Source organism: Oncorhynchus masou, chromosome 29, assembly GCF_036934945.1.
Source record: "Oncorhynchus masou masou isolate Uvic2021 chromosome 29, UVic_Omas_1.1, whole genome shotgun sequence".
Taxonomy (NCBI): domain Eukaryota; kingdom Metazoa; phylum Chordata; class Actinopteri; order Salmoniformes; family Salmonidae; genus Oncorhynchus; species Oncorhynchus masou.
In genome coordinates, this window is record NC_088240.1 from 64,294,932 (window position 1) to 64,317,974 (window position 23,043).

General features: G+C 41.2%; 1 protein-coding gene across 1 annotated transcript; it reads left to right on the top strand.

Annotated features, from left to right (window-relative positions):
* The first annotated feature begins 2,941 nt into the window (after window positions 1-2,941).
* On the top strand, window positions 2,942-22,713 carry LOC135520274 (fucolectin-6-like). The gene is made up of 6 exons (XM_064945698.1): window positions 2,942-3,099; window positions 4,139-4,215; window positions 15,314-15,608; window positions 15,933-16,087; window positions 16,325-16,607; window positions 22,185-22,713. Exons 2-6 carry the CDS (start codon window positions 4,140-4,142, stop codon window positions 22,354-22,356), a joined length of 981 nt encoding a protein of 326 aa, XP_064801770.1. The 5' UTR covers window positions 2,942-3,099; window position 4,139; the 3' UTR covers window positions 22,357-22,713.
* The last annotated feature ends 330 nt before the right edge of the window (window positions 22,714-23,043 follow it).

Here is a 23,043-nt window from a genome sequence, read left to right on the forward strand (position 1 = left end):
CTAGATTACCCACCCTAGTCACACCCCGACCTAACCAAAATAGAGAATAAAAAGGCTCTCTATGGTCAGGGCGTGACATACACTGCTCAAAATAATAAAGGGAACACAAAAAATGAAATATTCTTATTAAATACTTTTTTCTTTACATAGTTGAATGTGCTGACAACAAAATCACACAAAAATTATCAATGGAAATCAAATGTATCAATACATGGAGGTCTGGATTTGGAGTCACACAAAATTAAAGTGGAAAACCACACTACAGGCTGATCCAACTTTGATGTAATGTCCTTAAAACAAGTCAAAATGAGGCTTAGTAGTGTGTGTGGCCTCCACGTGCCTGTATGACTTCCCTACAATGCCTGAGCATGCTTCTGATGAGGTCCTGAGGGATCTCCTCCCAGACCTGGACTAAAGCATCCGCCAACTCCTGGACAGTCTGTGGTGCAACGTGGCGTTGGTAGATGGAGCGAGACATGATGTCCCAGATGTGCTCAATTGAATTCAGGTCTGGGGAACGGGCGGGCCAGTCCATAGCATCAATGCCTTCCTCTTGCAGGAACTGGTGACACACTCCAGCCACATGAGGTCTAGCATTGTCTTGCATTAGGTGGAACCCAGGGCCAACCGCACCAGCATATGGTCTCACAAGGGGTCTGAGGATCTCATCTCGGTACCTAATGGCAGTCAGGCTACCTCTGGCGAGCACATGGAGGGCTGTGCGGCCCCCCAAAGAAATGCCACCCTACACCATGACTGACCCACCGCCAAACCGGTCATGCTGGAGGATGTTGCAGGCAGCAGAACTTTCTCCACTGCGTCTCCAGACTCTGTCACGTCTGTCACATGTGCTCAGTGTGAACCTGCTTTCATCTGTGAAGAGCACAAGGCGCCAGTGGCGAATTTGCCAATCTTGGTGTTCTCTGGCAAATGCCAAACATCTTGCACTGTGTTGGGCTGTAAGCACAACCCCCACCTATGGACGTTGGGCCCTCATACCACCCTCAAGGAGTCTGTTTCTGACCGTTTGAGCAGACACATGCACATTTGTGGCCTGCTGGAGGTCATTTTGAAGGTTTCTGGCAGTGCTCCTCCTGCTCCTCCTTGCACAAAGGCGGAGGTAGCGGTCCTGCTGCTGGGTTGTTGCCCTCCTACGGCCTCCTCCACGTCTCCTGATGTACTGGCCTGTCTCCTGGTAGCGCCTCCATGCTCTGGACACTACGCTGACAGACACAGCAAACCTTCTTGCCACAGCTCGCATTGATGTGCCATCCTGGATGAGCTGCACTACCTGAGCCACTTGTGTGGGTTGTAGACTCCGTCTCATGCTACCACTAGAGTGAAAGCACCGCCAGCATTCAAAAGTGACCAAAACATCAGCCAGGAAGCATAGGAACTGAGAAGTGGTCTGTGGTCACCACCTACAGAACCACTCTTTTATTGGGGGTGTCTTGCTAATTGCCTATAATTTCCACCTGTTGTCTATTCCATTTGCACAACAGCATGTGAAATTTATTTTCAATCAGTGTTGCTTCCTAAGTTCCCTTTATTTTTTTGAGCAGTGTATATTGAGTACATTTATTCATCTGTTTTATTGAAACCGTACTTACTGTAATGTCTCCTATCATTGTACTGTATTGTATGTTAATGTATTCGTAGAAGATAAAGTGTAACACAACCCCAACGTTTCCGAAGCATTTCATGGTGTCAAGCATGTACACACACTCACATATGCAAGCTCACACATACTGTATACACACTCATTTGGTCATGTATAAGAGTGTGGATTGTAATTGCACTAGAGAGTAAGAAAACATTGAAGTAATTTTATAAATATACACTTTTAGTCTATTTTTATTTAATTTAATTTAGTCATCAACTGCAATAGAATATCTGAAGTGGAATAAGAATACATGCAATACGTTGCCTGGTTCCTGTATGCTTTCGAGATTCTATAAGTAGCAATGTTAACTACTCTGTAACACATTGAACATGTTTCCTGTTATTCCCTTCCATACCACTATATCCTGATCATTCAATTATGCTGTCTCTATCTTGCGATGAATTGGAATCATGTTTTAGTTATTTGTCTCAATGATTATGTCACAGGGTGGAAAAGGGACATGTTCTAAGGTCTGAGTTGAGCAGGCAGAGTGAAGCAGAGGCAAACAACAAAAGGTATATTTTTATTTTCATACGGTGTGGTTTTCAGTTGTCATCGTTTCAGTAAACAAGTCATACATTCTCAATTCGTTTTCACAATTCAGTGAGAATGCCTCATCTCCGAATAAAATGTTCTCTTTATTTTTTATTTAAAAACCATGTTACTTCAAATCATCAGACAAACATACAATCCAAACCAAAGAAACAAAGGAGCCCATTAAGCAGCGCAGGCCAGCAGGCAGGTTACAAAAAGGATCCCCCGAAGCAAATGTTTCACACAAAAATAAATAAACACCCATATTTACTCATAGCAAAAACCAAAGTCCCCTTGAGCATGAAGTCCTCCAATACCTGCTAGCAGCTCTCCCACATGGTGTCCTTGGGCAGCCAGAGCCGTTCTTATAGCCGTCTACAAGACAAAAGTCAACACATTATTGTTCCTGTCATCGGGACAAATGTGTGATGGTCACAAGAGAACATTCTCTAGGAGTGTTTTGTCTAGTTCCCAGGATGGTCCTGGGATGTCATTGAGGACCAGATAAGGGTGATTTTAGGACGTTCTCAGGACATTCAGTGTATCAGTTGTCAGGATGTCTATAATAGTCCCAAAGAAACGTCACTAGGATGTTGAAAAGGATCCTGTCCGTCAGTGGTTAGATTCCAGCATTTTACAGAAGTATCTCGTCTGGTCCCTCCATGAATGTCCGGTCATGATACAAGCAGCCCTGTTGATGATTAACTGGAGATGGTTGTGACCTGTCTTATCGCACTGATGTGGGGCTGGAAGTCAAACTATGGCACAGTAGTGCAGGTGACTAGCTATCATGGTATGGTAAATTGTTAGGAGGTGTATAAATGAATCAGTCAGATTCAGCTGTCTACAGAGCTTTTACCTACATCAACATCAACAGTGACCTTATTTTGTTGAGTGTGAAGGTAAGAGGATATTAACATCTAATACTATTTGGAATTGTCTTCTATTATGTTATATTTTCTACCTTACACAACCACATGTTAAATGTTGATTTTCATAACAGTTATGGCATAATAATAATGTCTTAATTCAGCAGTGGGTTGAATTCAGATGGGCGTGATGTTCCCATAATCCAATCCTTTACTTAAATGCATGCTGATGTGTTTACAAGGAGAAAGACTTGTAATTCTCTTTAAAAAAGTAGCAAGTTCACGAAAGGAGAGAATAGTGCTAAGAGTAATGCAGCACCTCTCATGGTCCTTTCTGCTAATATCATACTCTCTTAAATTACGTTCTTTATTAAGTAGAACTTATACAGAAATGTATGCCTGTTATATTAAAATAAGTACCCTTTTAAAAAAACAAATACATCAGATTTTTTAATTAATAAAGTATTTCTAAATAGCCAAAAATCTGCCTTTTGACATGTCCCTTTTCTGAGGAAGATTTTAACCCAAAAATGTCCTGAAGTCTTCACCATAATAGTAAAGCCCTTGTTATTTTGTTGCTTTGACAATGTCATTTCCGAAGATTATTACTAATTTCACCAGATTAGTGATACATTTACATTTGTCCCTCATTTTCAAGAACAACCATGCTACGGGAACTGAAGTCTTGTTTTCATATGGTGATTACTTTTTAAATAATATTTTCAATTAAAATATGGTAGAAAACTGAGCGGGTCAAGAATAACACTTCAACCATGTTACACATAGATGACTAGAAATGTTTAAAACATTTTTTAAATGTTCAACATGTGCTCTTTATGACAGAATGTTAAAATGAGTTCAAATGAATAGTACAAAACATTTAAAAATTACACGACCCAAAATTCTCTTGGTGTTTATTCTTCTTCTTGAGAGGTGAGTAAAACAATATTTAAAATGTCTTTGTTCAAGTGAGCTGAATTTATAAAAATGATAAATTGTGATTGAATTGAATGTTTCTGTGGACTGGTACCTATTAGACCCATTGTTGACTTGCTCTGGGCTTTTCCTCCAGGATGGTGAGATCAGCCATGATGTTCCTCTTGTTGAATCTCCTGGGACTGGCATGCTCTATTGGCGCGACCGTCCCAAGTAATCACATCTTTAATTCCTTTCCTCCTGTTATTAACTTAGATAGTCAACCTGGTCTCAGAGCATTTCGTATCATTCTGTACGTAAATCCAAGACTCTCCATTTGATATGATATGTTACGTTTGATATGGTTACATAAGACAGATGGTTACTTAAGGCGAAAACTATAGTAGGGTGGTTAGTTGGATAGATAGATGGGCGGACGTATAACGCAAACCTCTAGCAATCCTAAAATCGGGAGTTCGAATCCTATCATGGACAACTTTAGATAAATGGCAACTTTTTGACTACTTACTACATTTGAGCTTCATCGAAAATGAAAGGGGTTCACCTAGGGCTCATGATAGAGGCTGTACCAATTGTTTGATGTATTATAATAATTATGCTTATGTTGTATTAATAGAAGGGGAGGGGTTATAAGACCTCTCCCTCCTTACATTTATAGGGTCCTAGACTACAAATTAACAATATACATACACATTATGAGGTTTAATATTGTTCCACAGTACTTTTCTGGGCTCTTATGAAGAAACTGTCTGAGAAATGTGTGACTGTGAAGACAGAACTCTGCAGGGGAGTGTAAGAGATAAGAGATTAGTTAGACATTCCACTCAAAATCAACTAACTTGGACATTTACTGCTAAGCTTTTAGATAGCTAAATAAACAAGAGTTTTAGTGTTGAGTAGGCATGGATTTGGTATCAGGAGTAGAAGATAATAATGTAGGCAGTGACATCACTAGGGTTGGACTTCGGGTTTAATAAAATAACTTGGGAGCTTTTATATTTTGCAGAACTTACTCAGAAATATGTGTGCTATGTTCCTGGGGTCAACTTCTGTCTGCAATTGCATTAATAAAGCTTTTTGAATGATTTAATGAAAGATATTGTCACAATGCTAATTTCACCAATGAGCCAATGATTGACAAGGAACAAGGAAACAAGCCCCAACAAAACTACTTAGCAAATTAGCTAACCTAACCTCAACCTTTCTCAACCAACCCTTCCCCAAACCCGAACCCTTGAACCTAACTCCTTAAAGTAACCCTAACATTAACCCTAACCTTAACCCTTGAACCTCACTTCTAAAAGTAACCCTAACATTAACCCTAACACCTGGCCTAGCTGACTTTAGCGAGCTTGCTAATGTTAGTCACCTAGCTAGCATTTGCAACTTATCATACTTTTTCAAATTCGTATCATATCATACATTTAGCGAATTCGTAAGATATCATAAATGTGCAAATACATAACATATAAAACGTTTAGCAAATTGTAATATATAATACCGAATTGTAATTCTTAACATATCATACGAATTGGGTGATGAACATCTACAAATTAGTACATAACATACGAAACATAACATATCATGCTAAATGGTGTGTTATGCATTTACATACAGAATAATACGAAATGCTCTGAGACCAGGTTGAGATATAATGCCCTTTAAATTAACAGGGCAAGGTCTCTTACTATGAAATGTGAGGAAATATTACATCTCAATGTATTTATGACACAACTTGCAGATTTATGTACTAGGATCATATCCGGGGCCTTGGCGTTAAAAAGTGATGGCTGAAAGATGGCGCAGACAGACCTAGCAGCTCTGCTTCCAGCTCCTAAGCGGCTTTGCAGTATTTAGTTTTTGTGTGTGGTATTTCTAACATTATTAGCCCATAACGTTTTTGCGTTATTATATACAGCCGGAAATAACTTTTGGATATCAGAGTGGCGGTAACTCACCAGCATTACGACCAGGATTATGACTTTCCTGAATTGGTTGCATTGTTCGCACCACCCAGGGCAATTTAACTTATCCCAGAGGCTGCTCCAAGATGACGCCGGCAGAGAAGAGGTATTCTGAGTGGACTTCTAGTCCAACTCAGGAGACGGGCAAACCATCCACCACTTCAGAGTATATTACTTGCTAAAGTTCAGACTCTGGACAAAAAAGTAGACGAGCTCAGTGCGAGGATCTCCTTCCAGAGAGACATAAAGGACTGTAACATACTCTGTTTCACGGAATCATGGCTCTCTCCAGATATACACTCCCCGTTCATACAGACAGTTGGGTTATCAGTACATTGCGCAGACAGGAATAAAGAACTCTCCGGGAAGAAGGGCGTTGGTGTATGTTTCATGATTATCCACTCATGGTGTGATTGCGATAACATTCAGAAACTCAAGACCTTTTGTACACCCGTCCTAGAACACCTCACAATCAAATGCCGACAGTATTACCTCCCAAGAGAATTCTCTTTGTTATAGTCACAGCCGTGTATATTCCCCCTCAAGCCGATACCATGACGGCCCTCAAGGAATTACACTGGACTTGATGCAAACTGGAAACCACATATCCTGACCGAAGTTCTATCAACAAATTAACTGTAGTACTCGCGCTGGGAAAAAACACGACCACTGCTATTCTCTCTTCCGGGATGCCTAAAAGGCCCTCCCCCGCCTCTGCAAATCAGATCACGACCCCATTTTGCTCCTCCCTTCCTATAGGCAGAAACTCAAGCAGGAAATACCTGTGCTAAGGTCTATTCAATGCTGGTCTAACCAATCAGAATCCATGCTTGACTGAATTCCTCGGGAAGTGTATAGGGGATGCTGTTCCCACTGTGACTGTTAAAACCTACCCAAACCAGAAACCGTGGATAGATGGCAGCATTCACGCTGAACTGAAAGTGCAAGTCACCGCATTTAACCACGGCAAGGTGACTGCGAATATGGTTGAATACAAACAGTGAAGTTATTTCCTCTGTACAGCAACAAAGTGGAGTCGCGATTCAACAGCTCAGACACAAGACGTATGTGGCGGTGTCTACAGACAATCATGAACTACAAAGGGCTAACCAGCCAATACATTTAAGTGGGTAAACGCTTGCAAGACTGTCGGCATCCCTAGCCGCGTCCTCAGAGCATGCGCAGACCAGCTGGGTGGAGTGTTTACGGACATATTCAATCTCTCACTATCACAGTCTGCTGTCCCTACTTGCTTCAAGATGTCCACCATTGTTCCTGTACCCAAGAAAGCAAAGGAAACTGAACTAAATGACGATCACTCCGTAGCGCTCACTTCTGTCATCCTGAAGTGCTCTGAGGGGCTAGTTAAGGATCATATCACCTCTTCCTTACCTGACACCCTAGACCCACTTAAATTTGTTTACCGCCCCAAAAGATCCACAGATGATGCAATCGTTATTGCACTGCACACTGCCCTATCCCATCTGGACAAGAGGAATACCTACGGGGCGATAGTAATTTATTTCAGTTACCTTAGCTTTCTTGGTAAGAGGAACAATTGTGGCCATCTTGAAGCATGTGGGGACAGCAGACTGGGATAGGGATTGATTAAATATGTCCGTCAACACACCAGCCAGCTGGTCTGCGCATGCTCTGAGGACGCTGCTAGGGATGCTGTCTGGGCCGGAAGCCTTGCTTGGGTTAACACGTTTAAATGTTTTCTCACGTTGGCCATGGAGAAGGAGAGCCCACAGTCTGTGGTCGCGGGCTGTGTTGGTGGCACTGTATTGTCCCTAAAGCGCGCGAACAGGTGAAACAGATCAGTTTAGAGACCCACCGTTGCTCATGGGCATCTAGCTTTGGTTTTGTCATTATATATGTCACGGGGTTGTTACCTGTTAGGACTGTGGATCTATTTCCCTTCAGCCAATGCGTAAACTTTTCACATCCCACTTAAGAGCGAAGAACTTCTTATCTGTGTGCTGGGTAACGAGACTGGGACCTCAACAGAGTTTTGCTTGCTAAGGCTACTGGTCTGGACCTACTCTCACCCTCAAGTGTCTGGCTAAGTCCTGCACTTAAGCCATCCATTGATGCATCTATTAATAGAAGAAATGGTCTGGTAAAGTCTGGGTGATCCATCATGGCTGTTTGATAGACTGCAACTTTTAGCTTCTCCAGTGCCTCCTCACATTAAGGAGTCCAGTCTTGAGGTTACAGACGTTTTAGGGCACCGCCATGAGGTTTTCCTTTTTCTCCTTTTCAAAAGGCTTGCATCCAAGAGCGGTATATAGTGCTGGGTCAGGGCAGTGCTTAACAAACATCATGGTCACCTCATGACCTGGATCATCCACTCTTTTTCCCTGTCTTTGCAAGCACTCATTGGCAAGGTCAATTGCTTTGTTCAGTCTGACCCAATAATCCAAGAAGTATCTTAATGGAATTGTAGATGAGATTGCCTCTCCAAAGTGCTGCCTCAGGATATTGAATATGGATTCAGGGTCTCTGCTTGTGCTAATGAGGTGGTTTCCACAGAGCCCAATTCTGACTATGTCTTCAGCCTGCCCCATCAGTCTGTCCTGTATCTCTTGCCCCTGTGCTGATATACTGCATCCCTTCTGTTTCAAGTCAGCTTGCTTCATTTCTTGTCATTCAGTCACTGTGCACCAGTCTGTTCTCTGATGTCTGACTTCAGAATTAGGTTGACCTTTGACCAATCAGGTATTTGTACTATGGTTTGGGGAGTGCTTGGATCAGCCCCTGCTAGACTAGCGGCAACTTGATTTCCTAATTCAATGCACAGTTGTTTGACTAACTCTGCACTATGTTCCACCATACTGGCCAACTGAGCCCCCCGCCCCACCCCAGTGGTAATAACTTGTGGACCTCTCACAGTAACACTAACCGGAGTAACATGTACATTGTTATCACCAACAACTGATACATCTTCTCTCCTGCTCTGTAATCTCAACAACTGTGGTGTACACAACATATTGTACAAAGTTAACCTTGCCCTCAAATGTTCTAGACGTGTTAAGTCGACCCAGTTCTGTGTGGTGGTTCCTCGGCGATCCGTTGCAGTTGATCTGTTGATCCGGGTCATTGCACCAGTCTGTAGTGGTCTTTATATGTACCACAGAAGAACCAAGAAATGAAGAACGACACCACGGCTGTCTTTAGGGGCTTTTATGTAGATAATATTATGAAAAGACAGGACAGGAATACATCAATCTCCAATGCACCATCTGACAAATTTTTCTTTCTCTCTGTGTTTTCTCAGACTCCCACAATCACATTCTTACAGAAAGTCACAATGTATAGAATAAAATAAGTACAAAGAATGTATAATAGTAATTCTTAGACAGTAGAACCATACCTGTAATTATATCATGAAAAGACAGGACAGGAATATATCAATCTCCAATGCACCATCTGACAAGTTTTTCTATAGAGGAGCATGAAGACAGATGAAACCCTGTCTCACATCTCTAATGGATTGCTAGGTGCTTTCAGTGTTGACAGTATTAAAATACAACAACTCATGTAAAAAAACTACTGTAATACAAAGAAGCTACAATGTGAAATCACATTTATCCCATTCAGTCCGAAGTGAAAAACTCCCATAATGCAAAGCCAGCAAAATCGGCAGCTCAGCTAACCATCTGCATCACAGAAAGCTAGCAATAGCAATACTTTTTAGTACTCTATAAAACTATATCAATAGCAATGATAAAACTCTGAAACTTACTTGTTTTAATAGTCTTACACTCCCCCTATAACAATACCTACAGCATTAACCTTGGGATGCTTTATTTATTTAACATTACGGACTTCTACACCGGAGTAATCTGCGACACATACCTTTCTCTCTCAGTGTTTTCTTGGACTACGGTTAGTACCAAGGTGTTAGTAGGTTACGTAAGCACCCAGATTAAATAAAATACATTTAATTTAATGAAAACCGAAGATGTTAATATCATCCAGCTACTGTAGCTGCCTACTTAACATTAACAGGCAGTACTAGTAGTGCAACAATTGAAACTAGAAACCAAAGGTTAAGTTCCTGGCGATCATAGCAATCTGACGCCCCCCTTCTATCTGAACTTGGAATATTCCTTTTTGCGGGTTTGGGCCATTGACCCCTAACCTGGAGGTTCTGTTCTGCGTTGTGCACTAGTTTGATGTAATAACCATTTTAACTCTCCTACACTGGCACCAAACAGCCAGGTCTCTGACCTCTTCCCTATAGGCTGTCTCATCATTGTCGGTGTTCAGGCCTACCACTGTTGTGTCATCGGGAAACTTAATGATGGTGTTGGAGTCATGCCTGGCCATGCAGTCATGAGTGAACAGGGAGTACAGGAGGCACGCACCCCTGAGGGGCCCCTGTGTTGAGGTGGCGGATGTGTTGTCACCTACTCCTACCACCTGGGGGCGGTCCGTCAGGAAGTCCAGGATCCAGTTGCAGAGGGAGGTGTTTAGTCACAGGGCCCTTAGCTTAGTGATGAGCTTTGAGGGCACTATGGTGTTGAACGCTGAGCTCTAGTCAATGAATAGCATTCTCACGTAGGTGTTCCTTTTGTCCACGTGGGAAAGGGTAGTGTGGAGTGCAATAGAGATTGCATCATCTGCGGATCTGTTGGGGCGGTATGCAAATTGGAGTGGGTCTAGGGTTTCTGGTATAATGGTGTTGATGTGAGCCATGGCCAGCCTTTCAAAGCACTTCATGGCTACAGACGTGAGTACTACGAGTCGGTAGTCATTTAGAAAGGTTACCTTAGTGTTCTTAAGCACAGGGACTTTGGGGGTCTGCTAGAAACATGTTGTTATTACAGACTCAGTCAGGGACAAGTTGAAAATGTCAGTGAAGACACTTGCAAGGTGGTCAGTGCATGCTCGGAGCCCTGCGGCCTTGTGAATGTTGACCTGTTTAAAGGTCTTACTCACATCGGCTACGGAGAGCGTGATCACACAGTCGTCCGGAACAGCTGATGCACTCAAGCATGTGATTTAGCTTGTCTGGTAGGCTCGTGTCACTGAGCTGCTTGCGGCTGTGCTTCCCTTTGTAGTCTGTAAAAGTTTGTAAGCCCTGCCACATCTGACAAGCATTGCAGCCGGTGTAGTATGATTCAATCTTAGTCCTGTATTGATGCTTTGCCTGTTTGATGGTTAGTCAGAGAGCATAGTGGGATTTCTTAAAAACTCCCGGGTTGGAGTCCCGCTCCTTGAAAGCGGCAGCTCTACCCTTTAGCTCAGTGGTAGAATAAGTTCCTATAATCCATGACTTCCGGTTGGGGTATTTACGTACAGTCACTGTTGGGATGACATCATCGATGCACTAATTGATGAAGCCAGTGACTGATGTGGTGTACTCCTCTAAGCCATCGAAAGAATCTTGGAACTTATTCCAGTCTGTGTTAGCAAAACAGTCCTGTAGCTTAGCATCTCCTTCATCTGCTTCAAATGGAGGGCGGGGGAGAGCTTTGTACACGTTTCTGTGTGTGGAGTAAAGCTGCTCTAGAGAACTTTTTAGGTAAAACAGATTTAAGTTTCCCTGCATTAAAGTCTCTGGCCACTAGGAGCGCCGCCTCTTGTTTGCTTATGGCCATATACAGCTCATTGATTTCGGTCTTAGTGTCAGCATCAGTTTGTGGTGTTAAATAGACTCTCTTGGTAAATAGTGTGGTCTACAGCTTATCATGAGATACTCTTCCTCAGACAAGCAAAACCTCAAGACTTCCTTAGATTTCATACACCAGCTGTTGTTTACAAATATACATAGACTGCCACCCTTTGTCTTACAAGATGTAATATCCTGGTTAAAAAGTGTAAAACCCGCCAGCTGTATGTTATTCATGTCGTCGTTCAGCCACGACTCGGTGAAACATAAGATATTATAGTTTTTAATGTCCAGTGGGTAGGATATACATACTCATAGTTTGTCTATTCTATTATCCAATGATTGTACGTTGGCTAATGGTACCAATGGTAAAGGCAGATTAGCCACTCGCCGTCGAATACTTACAAGGCACCCAGACCTACGTCCCAGAAATGTCCCTCTCTTTCTCCAGCGAATGACTGTGATGAGGGCCTTGTCGGGTGTCTGGAGTAAATCCTTTGTGTCCGACTCGTTAATGAAAAAATCTTCTTCCAGTACAGGGTGAGTAATCGCTGATATCTAGAAGCTCTGATATCTAGAAGCTCTTTTCGGTCATAAGAGACGGTGGCAGACACATTACGTACAAAATAAGTTACAAATAACTCCAAAGAACACACACATTAGCACAATTGATTAGTGGACCATAAAACGGCGCCATTACAACTTTGTGGACGCTTTTACCAGAGGCTGCCAAACTGCCTGCTAGCTTCTTATGGCTTGGGGCAGTATTGAGTAGCTTGGATGAATAAGATGCCCAGAGGTGCCCAGAGTAAACTGCCTGCTCCTCAGTCCCAGTTGCTAATATATGCATATTATTAGTATTTTGGGTAGAAAACACTCTGAAGTTTCTAAAACTGTTTGAATGATGTCTGTGAGTATAACAGAACTCATATGGCAGAAAAAATGAGAAAAAATCCAAACAGGAAGTGAGAAATCTGAGGCTTGTAGTTTTTCAACTCTGCCGCTATTGAAGATACAGTGGGATATTGGTCATCTTGCACTTCCTAAGGCTTCCACTAGATGTCAACATCTTTAGAACCTTGTTTGATGCTTTTAGTGTGAAGTGGGGGTGAATGAGAAGGGAATGAGTCAGAGGTCTGCCTGAGTCCCACGAGCTGACCATGCGCGCTCACGTGAAAGTTAGCTTGCTTTCCATTGCTTTTCTACAGACAATGGAATTCTCCGGTTGGAAAATTATTGATGATTTATGTTAAAAACATCCTAAAGATTGATTCTATACATCGTTTGACATGTTTCTACGGACTGTAACGGAACTTTTTTACTTTTCGTCTGCTCGTCTGCTCGCCCGTCATGAATTTGGATTACTGGGCTGAACACGCTAACAACAAGGAGGAATTTGGACATAAATGATGGACATTATCGAACAAAACAAAAATTTATTGTGGAACTGGGATTCTTGCGAGCGCATTCTGATGAAGATCATCACTGGTAAGTGAATATTTATTGTTGTGAATCCAGCCAACATGTCAGATTTCAAAAAGGCTTTTCGGTGAAAGCAATCAATGGTATTATCTGAGGATAACACCTCTGTAAACAAAGAGAGAAACCACATTTCAACCCTGCAGGCGCAACACAACGCAGAAATAAAAATATAATTCATGCCCTACCTTTGACAAGCTTCTTTTGTCCCATAAACATCACAAAATGTCCTTTTGTTCGATTAATTCCATCAATATATATCCAAAATATCCATTTATTTGGCGCGTTTGATCCAGAAAAACACCGGTTCCAACTTGCTTAACGTGACTACAAAATATCTCAAAAGTTACCTGTAAACTTTGCCAAAACATTTCAAACTACTTTTGTAATAGAACTTTATGGAATTTTTAAACGTAAATAATCGATAAAATTGAAGACGGCATGATCTGTGTTCAATACAGGAAGAAAACAAATTGTAGCTAGCTTTCTGGTCACGTGCCTCTATCTAACAGTACACTTCAAGTGACCCTCGTTCAAGATGGCCGTACTTCTTCATTACACAAAGAAATAACCTCAACCAATTTCTAAAGACTGGTGACATCCGGTGGAAGCGGTAGGAACTGCAAGAAGGTCCCTTAGAAATCTGGATTCCCAATGAAAACTATTGAAAAGAGAGGGACCTCAAAAAAAATCAGAATAGTCTGTCCTCTGGGTTTCGCCTGCTAAATAAGTTCTGTTATACTCACAGACATGATTCAAACAGTTTTAGAAACTTCGGAGTGTTTTATATCCAAATCTACTAATAATATACATATCCTATCTTCTGGGGATGAGTTGCAGGCAGTTGAATTTGGGCATGCATTTAATCCGGAAGTGAAAATACTGCCCCCTGTCAACAAGAAGTTAAGGAGAAGTTTATCTAAAGTTCCATGTATAATAGTTGTATCATTTATCAATGTTTATTATGATAATTTCTGTGAATTGATGTGGCTTTCTGCAAAATCACCACGTTTTTGAACTACTGAACATAACACGCCAATATAAACTCAGATTTTTGGATATAAATATGCACTTTATCGAACAAAACATACATGTATTGTGTAACATGAAGTCCTATGAGTGTCATCTGATGAAGATCATCAAAGGTTAGTGATTCATTTTATCTCCATTTGTGCTTTTTGTGACTCCTATCTTTGTGCTTTTTGTGACTCCTGTCTTTGAATTGTGAGATTTCTGTTGTTGGAATTTGGCGCTCTGCACTTTCACTGGCTGTTGTCATATCGATCCCTTTACCGGGATCTCAGCCCTAAGAAGCTAGTGTTGTCACGATACAGAAAAGTTTACTTCGATACCGATACCAGGTTAAGTATCATGATATTTGATGCCAAAACCATATAACGGCAAAAATAGTATTTTGAGTGTTGTTACTCTTTCATTCAAGTGTGTATGCACTTAACACTTGTTTGGTTAGCAGCATTTCTGTAGCACACACACACATGTGATGGAGTTTGCAAAACACATGGCCACTGGATTGATGCAAATAATAATGATTCTGCCAGGTAGGCATAGATGACTTTTTAGGTTACTTTTCATTTAAAAAGTTTTTAGGAAAGCATTCCGCACCGCACACACAGATCAAATGTAATCATTTTATAATACGTTAAATACATTTAGTTGATTTCCAAACGTGAGACAAATTTAATAGAAGTACCAAAAGTACCAAATTTCTATTACCAAACCATTTTTCATGTTTCAATAGTGGCTGCAAAAGTGAGCCCCTCTGTTCTCAGAAGTGTTGATGGCTGGGTGCTGGATTATCATGCACTGCATTGTACCATTATGCCATTGTGCTGGCACATGTGAACCAGAACCTTGAGTATTTTATTTTCTCCACGTATCAGAACTTAAGGAATACATTTAATGAATTATTACTTAATGTCATGTTATTTTAAAAAAATGTTGCTTAATAGCTTATTTTATACATGACTATGGATTAATTATCATCTACATCGGCGGCCATTTAGTCTTGCGCATCCACGTTAAGTTTGCAACGAGCATCCCTTCTCGGATGTTTTCATATCATCTGAATTCATGTTTGTACTAAATGTCATGATTTTATCTACCATGTAACATATTTTTTTTCGCTAAGGCCCCAGACTTTCAACAGATTAGAAAACTTTGTTATTCTGTTTTGACAGCATCATTAAATTGTTCCTCTATACTCACTCAATGATATGTTCACCTGCAGGAAATCTTGCCTTGCGTGGAAAAGCTACACAGTCAGACCTCATCGAGAACCCATGGCACGGTTTGAGTCATGCCTCCAATGCCATTGATGGGAACCGCGATTCACATTTCCATCATGGGTCCTGCACTGCCACTGACGAATCCACTAACCCCTGGTGGAGAGTGGACCTGCTTGATACCTACATAGTCACCTCCATCACTGTCACCAACAGAGGGGATGCTGTTCCTGAGAGGCTTAACGGGGCTGAGATACGAATAGGAAATTCTTTAGTGGACAATGGCATTCATAACCCTCTGTGAGTCAAGATACTGTGGTTTTTAACTTGTATTTACAATGTGTTGTTACTGTTTATGTCCATGAAGAACTCAATTAGAGTGACCAGAATATACATAGTGGACATACTGTACATAAAAACCCATGCAGGCAGGACAGATAGAAACAAGCAATGCTGGTGAAAAGTTTCAACCCTACTCACAGGTTACCACCAGACCACAGGCACAGTTATAGATATCAGCATATCATCTCCTGTGTCTTGTTAATTTAGTTTAAATCAAGTTATATAGTTCATGAGGCAGTATTTTCCAGTAACGAGGTCAGTAAAATCCATTTCTCTCTCCAGGGTTAAAACAATTCCCTCTGTTCCAGTTGGCAGTTCTCTCACCCTTGCCTTTGACCCAGGCTTTAAAGGACGCTATGTGACTGTGGTTCTACCAGGACAGAAAAGACTTCTGACACTCTGTGAAGTGGAGGTTTATGGCTACCTTGCCCCAACCGGTCAGAACTTATATTCATATATATATATATATATATTTATATATATATATATATATATGTACATATATATATATATTTATAATGAACAGTGTTATAAGTACAACTTTTGTTATATTCTCTATAATGGTAGTCTAAACATTAATCTCCACGATTACAGTGCATGAATATGTTTACACAAGTTCCAACAATTGTTTGATAAGATGATAGTTAATGTGCATTATGCTCTATTTTGTCCAGGAGATAATGTGGCTCTATATGGAAAGGCCACCCAGTCGTCTTTGTATGGGTTTGGCATTCCAGGCAATGCTATTGACGGGAATCGCAATGCTATTTGGTTAGGAGGGTCCTGCACCCACACTCTACAGGACATCAACGCCTGGTGGAGGGTGGACCTTCTGAAGACCTACAAAGTGTTCTCCATCACCATCACCAACACAGTCGACAGTGTTCCCAGCAGACTCAATGGAGCTGAGATACGCATTGGAGATTCCCTGGAAAACAACGGCATCGACAATCCTAGGTGAATTACTGTAGGAGAGTTGAGGTCCATTTAACTTTAAGTTTTAAAGATTAAAGTCAAAAGTCTTGACACACCTACTCATTCAAGGGTATTTGTATGAACATAACTAGATTCAACAACTGAGACATAAACTGAACAAGTTCCACAGACGTGACAAACAGAAATGGAATAATGTTTCCCTGAACAAAGGGGGGGGGGGGGGGTCAAAATCAAAAGTAACATTCAGTATCTGGTGTGGCCACCAACTGCATTAAGTACTGCACTGCATCTCCTACTCATGGACTGCATCAGATTTGCCAGTTCTTGCTGTGAGATGCTACCCCACTCTTCCACCAAGGCATCTGCAAGTTCCCGGACATTTCTGGGGGGAATGGCCCTAGCCCTCACCCTCTGATCCAACAGGTCCCAGACGTGCTCAATGAGATTGAGATCCGGTCTCTTCGCTGGCCATGGCAGAACATTGACATTCTTGTCTGCAAGGAAATCACACACAGAATGAGCAGTTTGACTGGTGGCATTGTCATGCAGGAGGGTGATGTCAGGATGAGCCTACAGGAAGGATACCACATGAGGGAGGAGGATGTCTTCCCTGTAACGCACAGCGTTGAGATGGCCTGCAATAACAACAAGCTCAGTCTGATGATGCTGTGACACACCACCCCAGACCATGGCGGACCCTCCACCTCCAAATCGATCCCGCTCCAGAGTACAGGCCTCTGTGTAATGCTCATTCCTTCAACGATAAACGCAAATCTGACCATCAACGCTGGTGAAACAAAACCGTGACTTGTCAGAGCACTTTTTGCCAGTCCTGTCTGGTCCAGCGATGGTGGGCTTGGGACAAAAGGCAACATTGTTGCCGGTGATGTCTGGTGAGGACCTGCTTTACAACAGGCCTACAAGCCCCCAGTCCAGTCTTTCTCAGCCTTTTGCGGACAGTCTGAGCACTGATCGAGGGATTGTGTGTTCCTGGTGTAACTCGTGCAGTTGTTGTTGCCATCCTGTTCCTGTCCCGCAGGTGTGATGTTCGGATGTACCGATCCTGTGCAGGTGTTGTTACACGTGGTCTGCCACTGCGGGGACGATCAGCTGTCCGTCCTGTCTCCCTGTAGCGCCGTCTTAGGCATCTCACAGTATGGACATTGCAATTTATTGCCCTGGCCACATCTGCAGTCCTCATGCCTCCTTGCAACATGCCTAAGGCACGTTCACGCAGATATGCAGGAACCCTGGGCATCTTTCTTTTGGTGTTTTTCAGAGTCAGTAGAAAGGCCTTTTTAGTGTCCTAAGTTTTAATAACTGTGACCTTAATTGCCTACCATCTGTAAGCTGTTAGTGTATTAACGACCGTTCCACAGGTGCATGTTCATTAATTGTTTATGGATCTATGAACAATCATGGGAAACAGTGTTTCAAAGCTTTACAATGAAGATCTGTGAACTTATTTGGATTTTTATGAATTATCTTTGAAAGACAGGGTCCTGAAAACAGAACGTTTCTTATTTTGCTGAGTTTATATATATATATATATATATATATATACATACAGTGCCAAAGGTTTTTATATTATTGATCGATTGACTATGAGTTTTCAAATCACCCTGTAGTGCTATCTGCAGAGTTAGCTCCAGATATATGTAGCAATTCTTCAGCCATTTCTAGACCTGCTACCAAAAAAAAGCTACATATGGAAAGTACCAAAACAAATTGTCTTTTTTAATTTTAATTTTTAATTTAAAACAACACAGAGTTACACAAACAAACGTACAGTCAATAACACAATAGAAAAATCATTGTACAGTGTGCGCAAAAGTAGAAGAGTACGGAGATGAGGCAATAAATAGGCCATTGAGGCGAAATAATTACAATTTAGCATTAACACTGGAGTGATAGATGTGTAGATGATGATGTGCAAGTAGAGATACTGGGGTAGGGTTGCTGAGCTGTTGGCCGGGGTGCTGAGCTGTTGGCCGGGGTAGGGCTAGCCAGGTGGAAAGCATGGCCAGACGTAGAAAAAGGCTTATTGAAATGATTGATTATCGTAGGGCTGCTGGGAGGAGGTGCTCTTATTCCCCATGGACTTTACAGTGTCCCAAAACTCTAACGATTCTGTCTCTTCGCAGCAAATTATGCATTGCTGGTATGGTTGTGTTGTGTCTTTGGCATCATTAAAGTGAAGACTGTTATTTTATCAAATCAATTCTCTGTAATTATTATTACGTGATTAAACTAATCATGTAAATGTAAATAACTTGGAAGTCGGGGCACAAAGGAAAATCTTCAGATTTCAAAGTTATACTTTTCCTAATATAACTCTTCAGATATTTTAATATCTAATCAATTAGTCTTCGAATTAATTAATTATTCTTTACCTCACGTTAGTCTCATTCCAAACGTCGTAAATTGTTGGTTATCTGCACGAACCCAGCCTTTACTATGAATCATCCATACATCAATTGTCTTATTCATTTATTTACTAACTAACTAAATAATCACAGAAATGCATAAACAAACAGCAGTTATGGTTACAAGGAAATAAGGGAGGCTCCCTAGTGAGCTATGCCGATATGACGGCTTTGTGGACAAAGGGAAGTGGGTGTGGACTGAGAAGGGCGGGAAAATCGAAAAGGCTGTCACAAACAAAGTTGATAATTATATTAATTGAAATTATAATCCTTTTCTCACTCATTCGGGAATAATTGTAATCAATATATATTTACGCTCAGTGTGTCGTCGTGATCTCTGTTGGAATCGTCTGTCTTTCTGTTGGAAAGTTCATCCGAGCGTCTCTCTCTCTTCTTCCCTGAAGTCTTTCGTGGTTAGAATGGATACTTCAGAGTACCAATCAGAAATGTTCTAATAGAATAGATGTTTTGGCGGTTGTCGGTCTTCGCATGTCAGGTTGACATAATTTCAAGCTGCAGACTAGTAATTAGTATCGAAGAGTTGCTCTTATTCTTTCGGGATCGATAGTCTCAGAGTTGAACCATTTCCACCCTTGTAGCCAATGCTCCACGTGGTATGGTTAGGAATTCAACAACCATTACAACCTTAGCTTATACTGAGGTTTTTGTGGTCTCTACTCAACCTTCGCCCCCTCAGCTGACCGAGGTACGCTTGGTCTGAAGAGGATTTCTTCAGGTGGGGGTTTTATTCATAACAGTAGAAAAGGGCTGTCCCATGAGCCAGATCATGTCTGTGCTCGTGGGGGCAGGACAATGACTTAGTTCAACTTTAAAGGGAATACAATTCTCTCACATCAACGGTTCAACAATACCTTACATCATTTCACAAATAGTTTCATCTTTACTCATTCATTTTATACAATAGTTTGACGCACACCTCATAACGAAGGCACCTGTATAAATAGAGTTGTGGTAATGTGACTGTATTGTCTTTTATGAGGTCACAAACATGAAACAAAATGGATCGGGTTGTAGCTGGCTTCTCCACTGACCGTTTTATACATTCTCCAAAACATGGATATTGTTCAGTTCTCAAATCCTGTGATGTAGAAGAAGTTACTTTGTTCTCGTTATGTGTCTCTTTCTGCATGGCCAGGAGGAGAGAGTCTCCTCCAGGAATTTATGACCTGAGATAACAGAACCTGGGTGTAGGAGAGGAGAGAGGGGAAGGCACTCGCTATACCCAAAGAGGGCCATGTCATGACAGTTGTATCTCCCATATACTGTATATAACATTATTTTGGTTGCAATAACTTGTATAATAATTAAAATTTAAAAATTATAAGTTTTGAATCTGGCGTCATATACGTTTTAAAGATTAGTTGAAGCAATGAGGTTTGGAAAACCAACCAGGCCTATCAGCAGGCAAGGTGGAGTTATAACCATATAAATAAATACAGTGCCATCGGAATGTATTCAGACACCTTGACTTTTTCCAAATTTTTTCCCCGCCTTATTCTAAAATGTATTAAATAAAAAACATCCTCAAAAACGTTTTTTTTAGAAATGTTTGCTAATTTAATACAAATAAAAACAGAAATACCTTATTTACATGAGGTCGAAAGAGTTGTCTGTAGAGCTCCCTTCAGATCTGGGGAAGGGTACCAAAAAATGGCCTCCATCATTCTTAAATGGAAGAAGTTTGGAACCACCAAGACTCTTCCTAGAGCTGGCCACCCGGCCAAACCCGGCAATCAGGGGAGAAGGGCATTTGTCAGGGAGGTGACCAAGAACCTGATGGTCACTCTAACAGAGTGGAGATATGAGAACCTTCCAGAAGGACAACCATCTCTGCAGCACTCAGCAATCAGGCATTTATGGTAGAGTGGCCAGACGAAAGCCACTCCTCAGTAAAAGGCACATGACAGCCCACTTGGAGCTTGCCAAAAGGCAACTAAAGACTCTCAGACCATGGGAAACAAGACTCTCTGGTCTCTCTTTGGCCTGAATGTCAAGCATCACTTCTGGAGGAAACCTGGCACCGTCTCTAAGGTGGAGCATGGTGGTGGCAGCAGCCGTGCTGTGGGGATGTTTTTCAGTGGAAGGAACTGGAAGAGTAGTCAGGATCGAGGTAAAGATGAACGGAGCAAAGTACAGAGATCCTTGATTAAAACCTGCTCCAGAGTGCTCGGGGCCTCAGACTGGGGTGAATGTTCACCTTCCAACAGGACAACAACCCTAAACACACAACCAAGACAACACAGGAGTGCCTTCGGGACAAGTCTCTGAATGTCCTTGTGTGGCCCAGCCAGAGCCTGGACGTGAAGCCGACCGAACATCTCTGGAGAGACCTGAAAATAGCTGTGCAGCAACGCTGCTCGTCCAACCTGATTGAGAGGATCTGCAGAGAGTTGTGGGAGAAACTCACAAAATACAGTTGTGCCAAGCTTGTAGCATCATACCCAAGAAGATTCAAGGCTGTAATCGTTGCCAAAGGTGCTTCAACAAAGTAAAGGGTTGGAATACTTATGTAAATGTGATATTTCAGTTTAATTTGTATACATTTGCTAACATTTCTAAAATACTGTTTTTGCTTTGTCATTATGGGGTATTGAGTGTGTAGATTTATGAGGGAAAAAACTATTGAATCCATTTTAAAATAAGGCTGTAACCTACCAAAATGTGGAAAAGTCAAGGGGTCTGAATACTTTCCGAAGGCACTATATCCTGCCTAATTTACTTAATGGCTATGTTAAAGGAGCAATCCGTTATTGGGACATACATTTTTATACTTTTAAATTAACGATTCATACCCAAAGTAATGCTGATTTTTTAAAGTATATAACTCATAAATACCTCATAAGCTTAGTTCAACTGTCATACCCCATAAGATCCCAAAATAAAAAATATTTTTTCTCCAATGTTTGTAAACAATTTAACAAAACATTGTTAAAACTCTAATTTTGATATTATGAATGGTCAGTCCTTGCATTCTCAGCTTTTTACCAAAACGATTGTTGGGTGTCCGGCAGAAGGGCACTTTCTTATTTTTATTTAACCTTTATTTAACTACTTTAAGTAGCCTGAGATAGGGGCTTAATATCCATTTGGATTTGAACAGAAGTGGCTATCAGTAGGTACTATAGTAGTTTGTTTCTGTTTTATCCTGCAGGTGTGCTGTGATCTCCTCTATCTCAGCTGGCACTTCAAGCACCTTCCAGTGTCCGGGCATGGAGGGTCGATATGTCATCGTGGTCATTCCAGGGAGGAAGGAGTACCTGACCTTGTGTGAGGTGGAGGTGTATGGGTCACCCCTGGATGGGACTGGGCCTACATGTAACTAAATCAGATCGTTAACTCTTAACAGCACCCTGAAATGTTTGGGGAATGTATTGTTTTACGAAAAACAATTAATATTTTTTAGTATACTTCCAGTATGTTAATTATCAAAAATGTGTATTTACTTTCAGTATACAAAAACAAATTTGGTCCCCTGTTCTGGAAGTTCTTCTTGCACACTGTTTTTTGGAAGTTTGGGTATAAATTGGCCAACATTTTGTGTAATACAAAAATATTCATACATTTTTTGTTGCCTAATTATTGGTTAGATGGTTCTCATTCATACTTAGAAATACATATAATGCTGTAATACTATTGCTATTATGCTAAAATTAATTAAAGGTGAAATCTTGAATCTGTAATGTTTCCATGATGTATTTGGTTGTTTGTGCTTGTAGTCTGTAAATAGGTCCATTTTGGCCTCTGTACAATAATCCACTCTTTGCCATAGCCTGTTCCCTCTAAAGTTGTATCCCTATCTTCTACTCTAAATTATTCAATTGTGGTCAGAATTACTGCAGATGACTTTATTGCTTGCTGCCTTCATATCATAAGACATGGTGAACAAAGTTTGAAGGACCATAAACATAAGCAAATATTTACCAGCTGCATTAATATACGGCTTAATGCTACTCAGATGACCAGACCAAATCAAGCATACATCAACATACGTTTAAACTCCACTGGACGTT

What these genes read in the sequence shown, in the direction of transcription:
- LOC135520274 (XM_064945698.1), top strand. Translation starts at nt 4,140, where the DNA reads ATGGTGAGATCAGCCATGATGTTCCTCTTGTTGAATCTCCTGGGACTG. An exon ending in TGGCTACCTTGCCCCAACCG is followed by an intron (nt 16,088 to 16,324) that starts GTCAGAACTTAT and finishes TATTTTGTCCAG; the next exon opens with GAGATAATGTGGCTCTATAT. An exon ending in AACGGCATCGACAATCCTAG is followed by an intron (nt 16,608 to 22,184) that starts GTGAATTACTGT and finishes TTTATCCTGCAG; the next exon opens with GTGTGCTGTGATCTCCTCTA.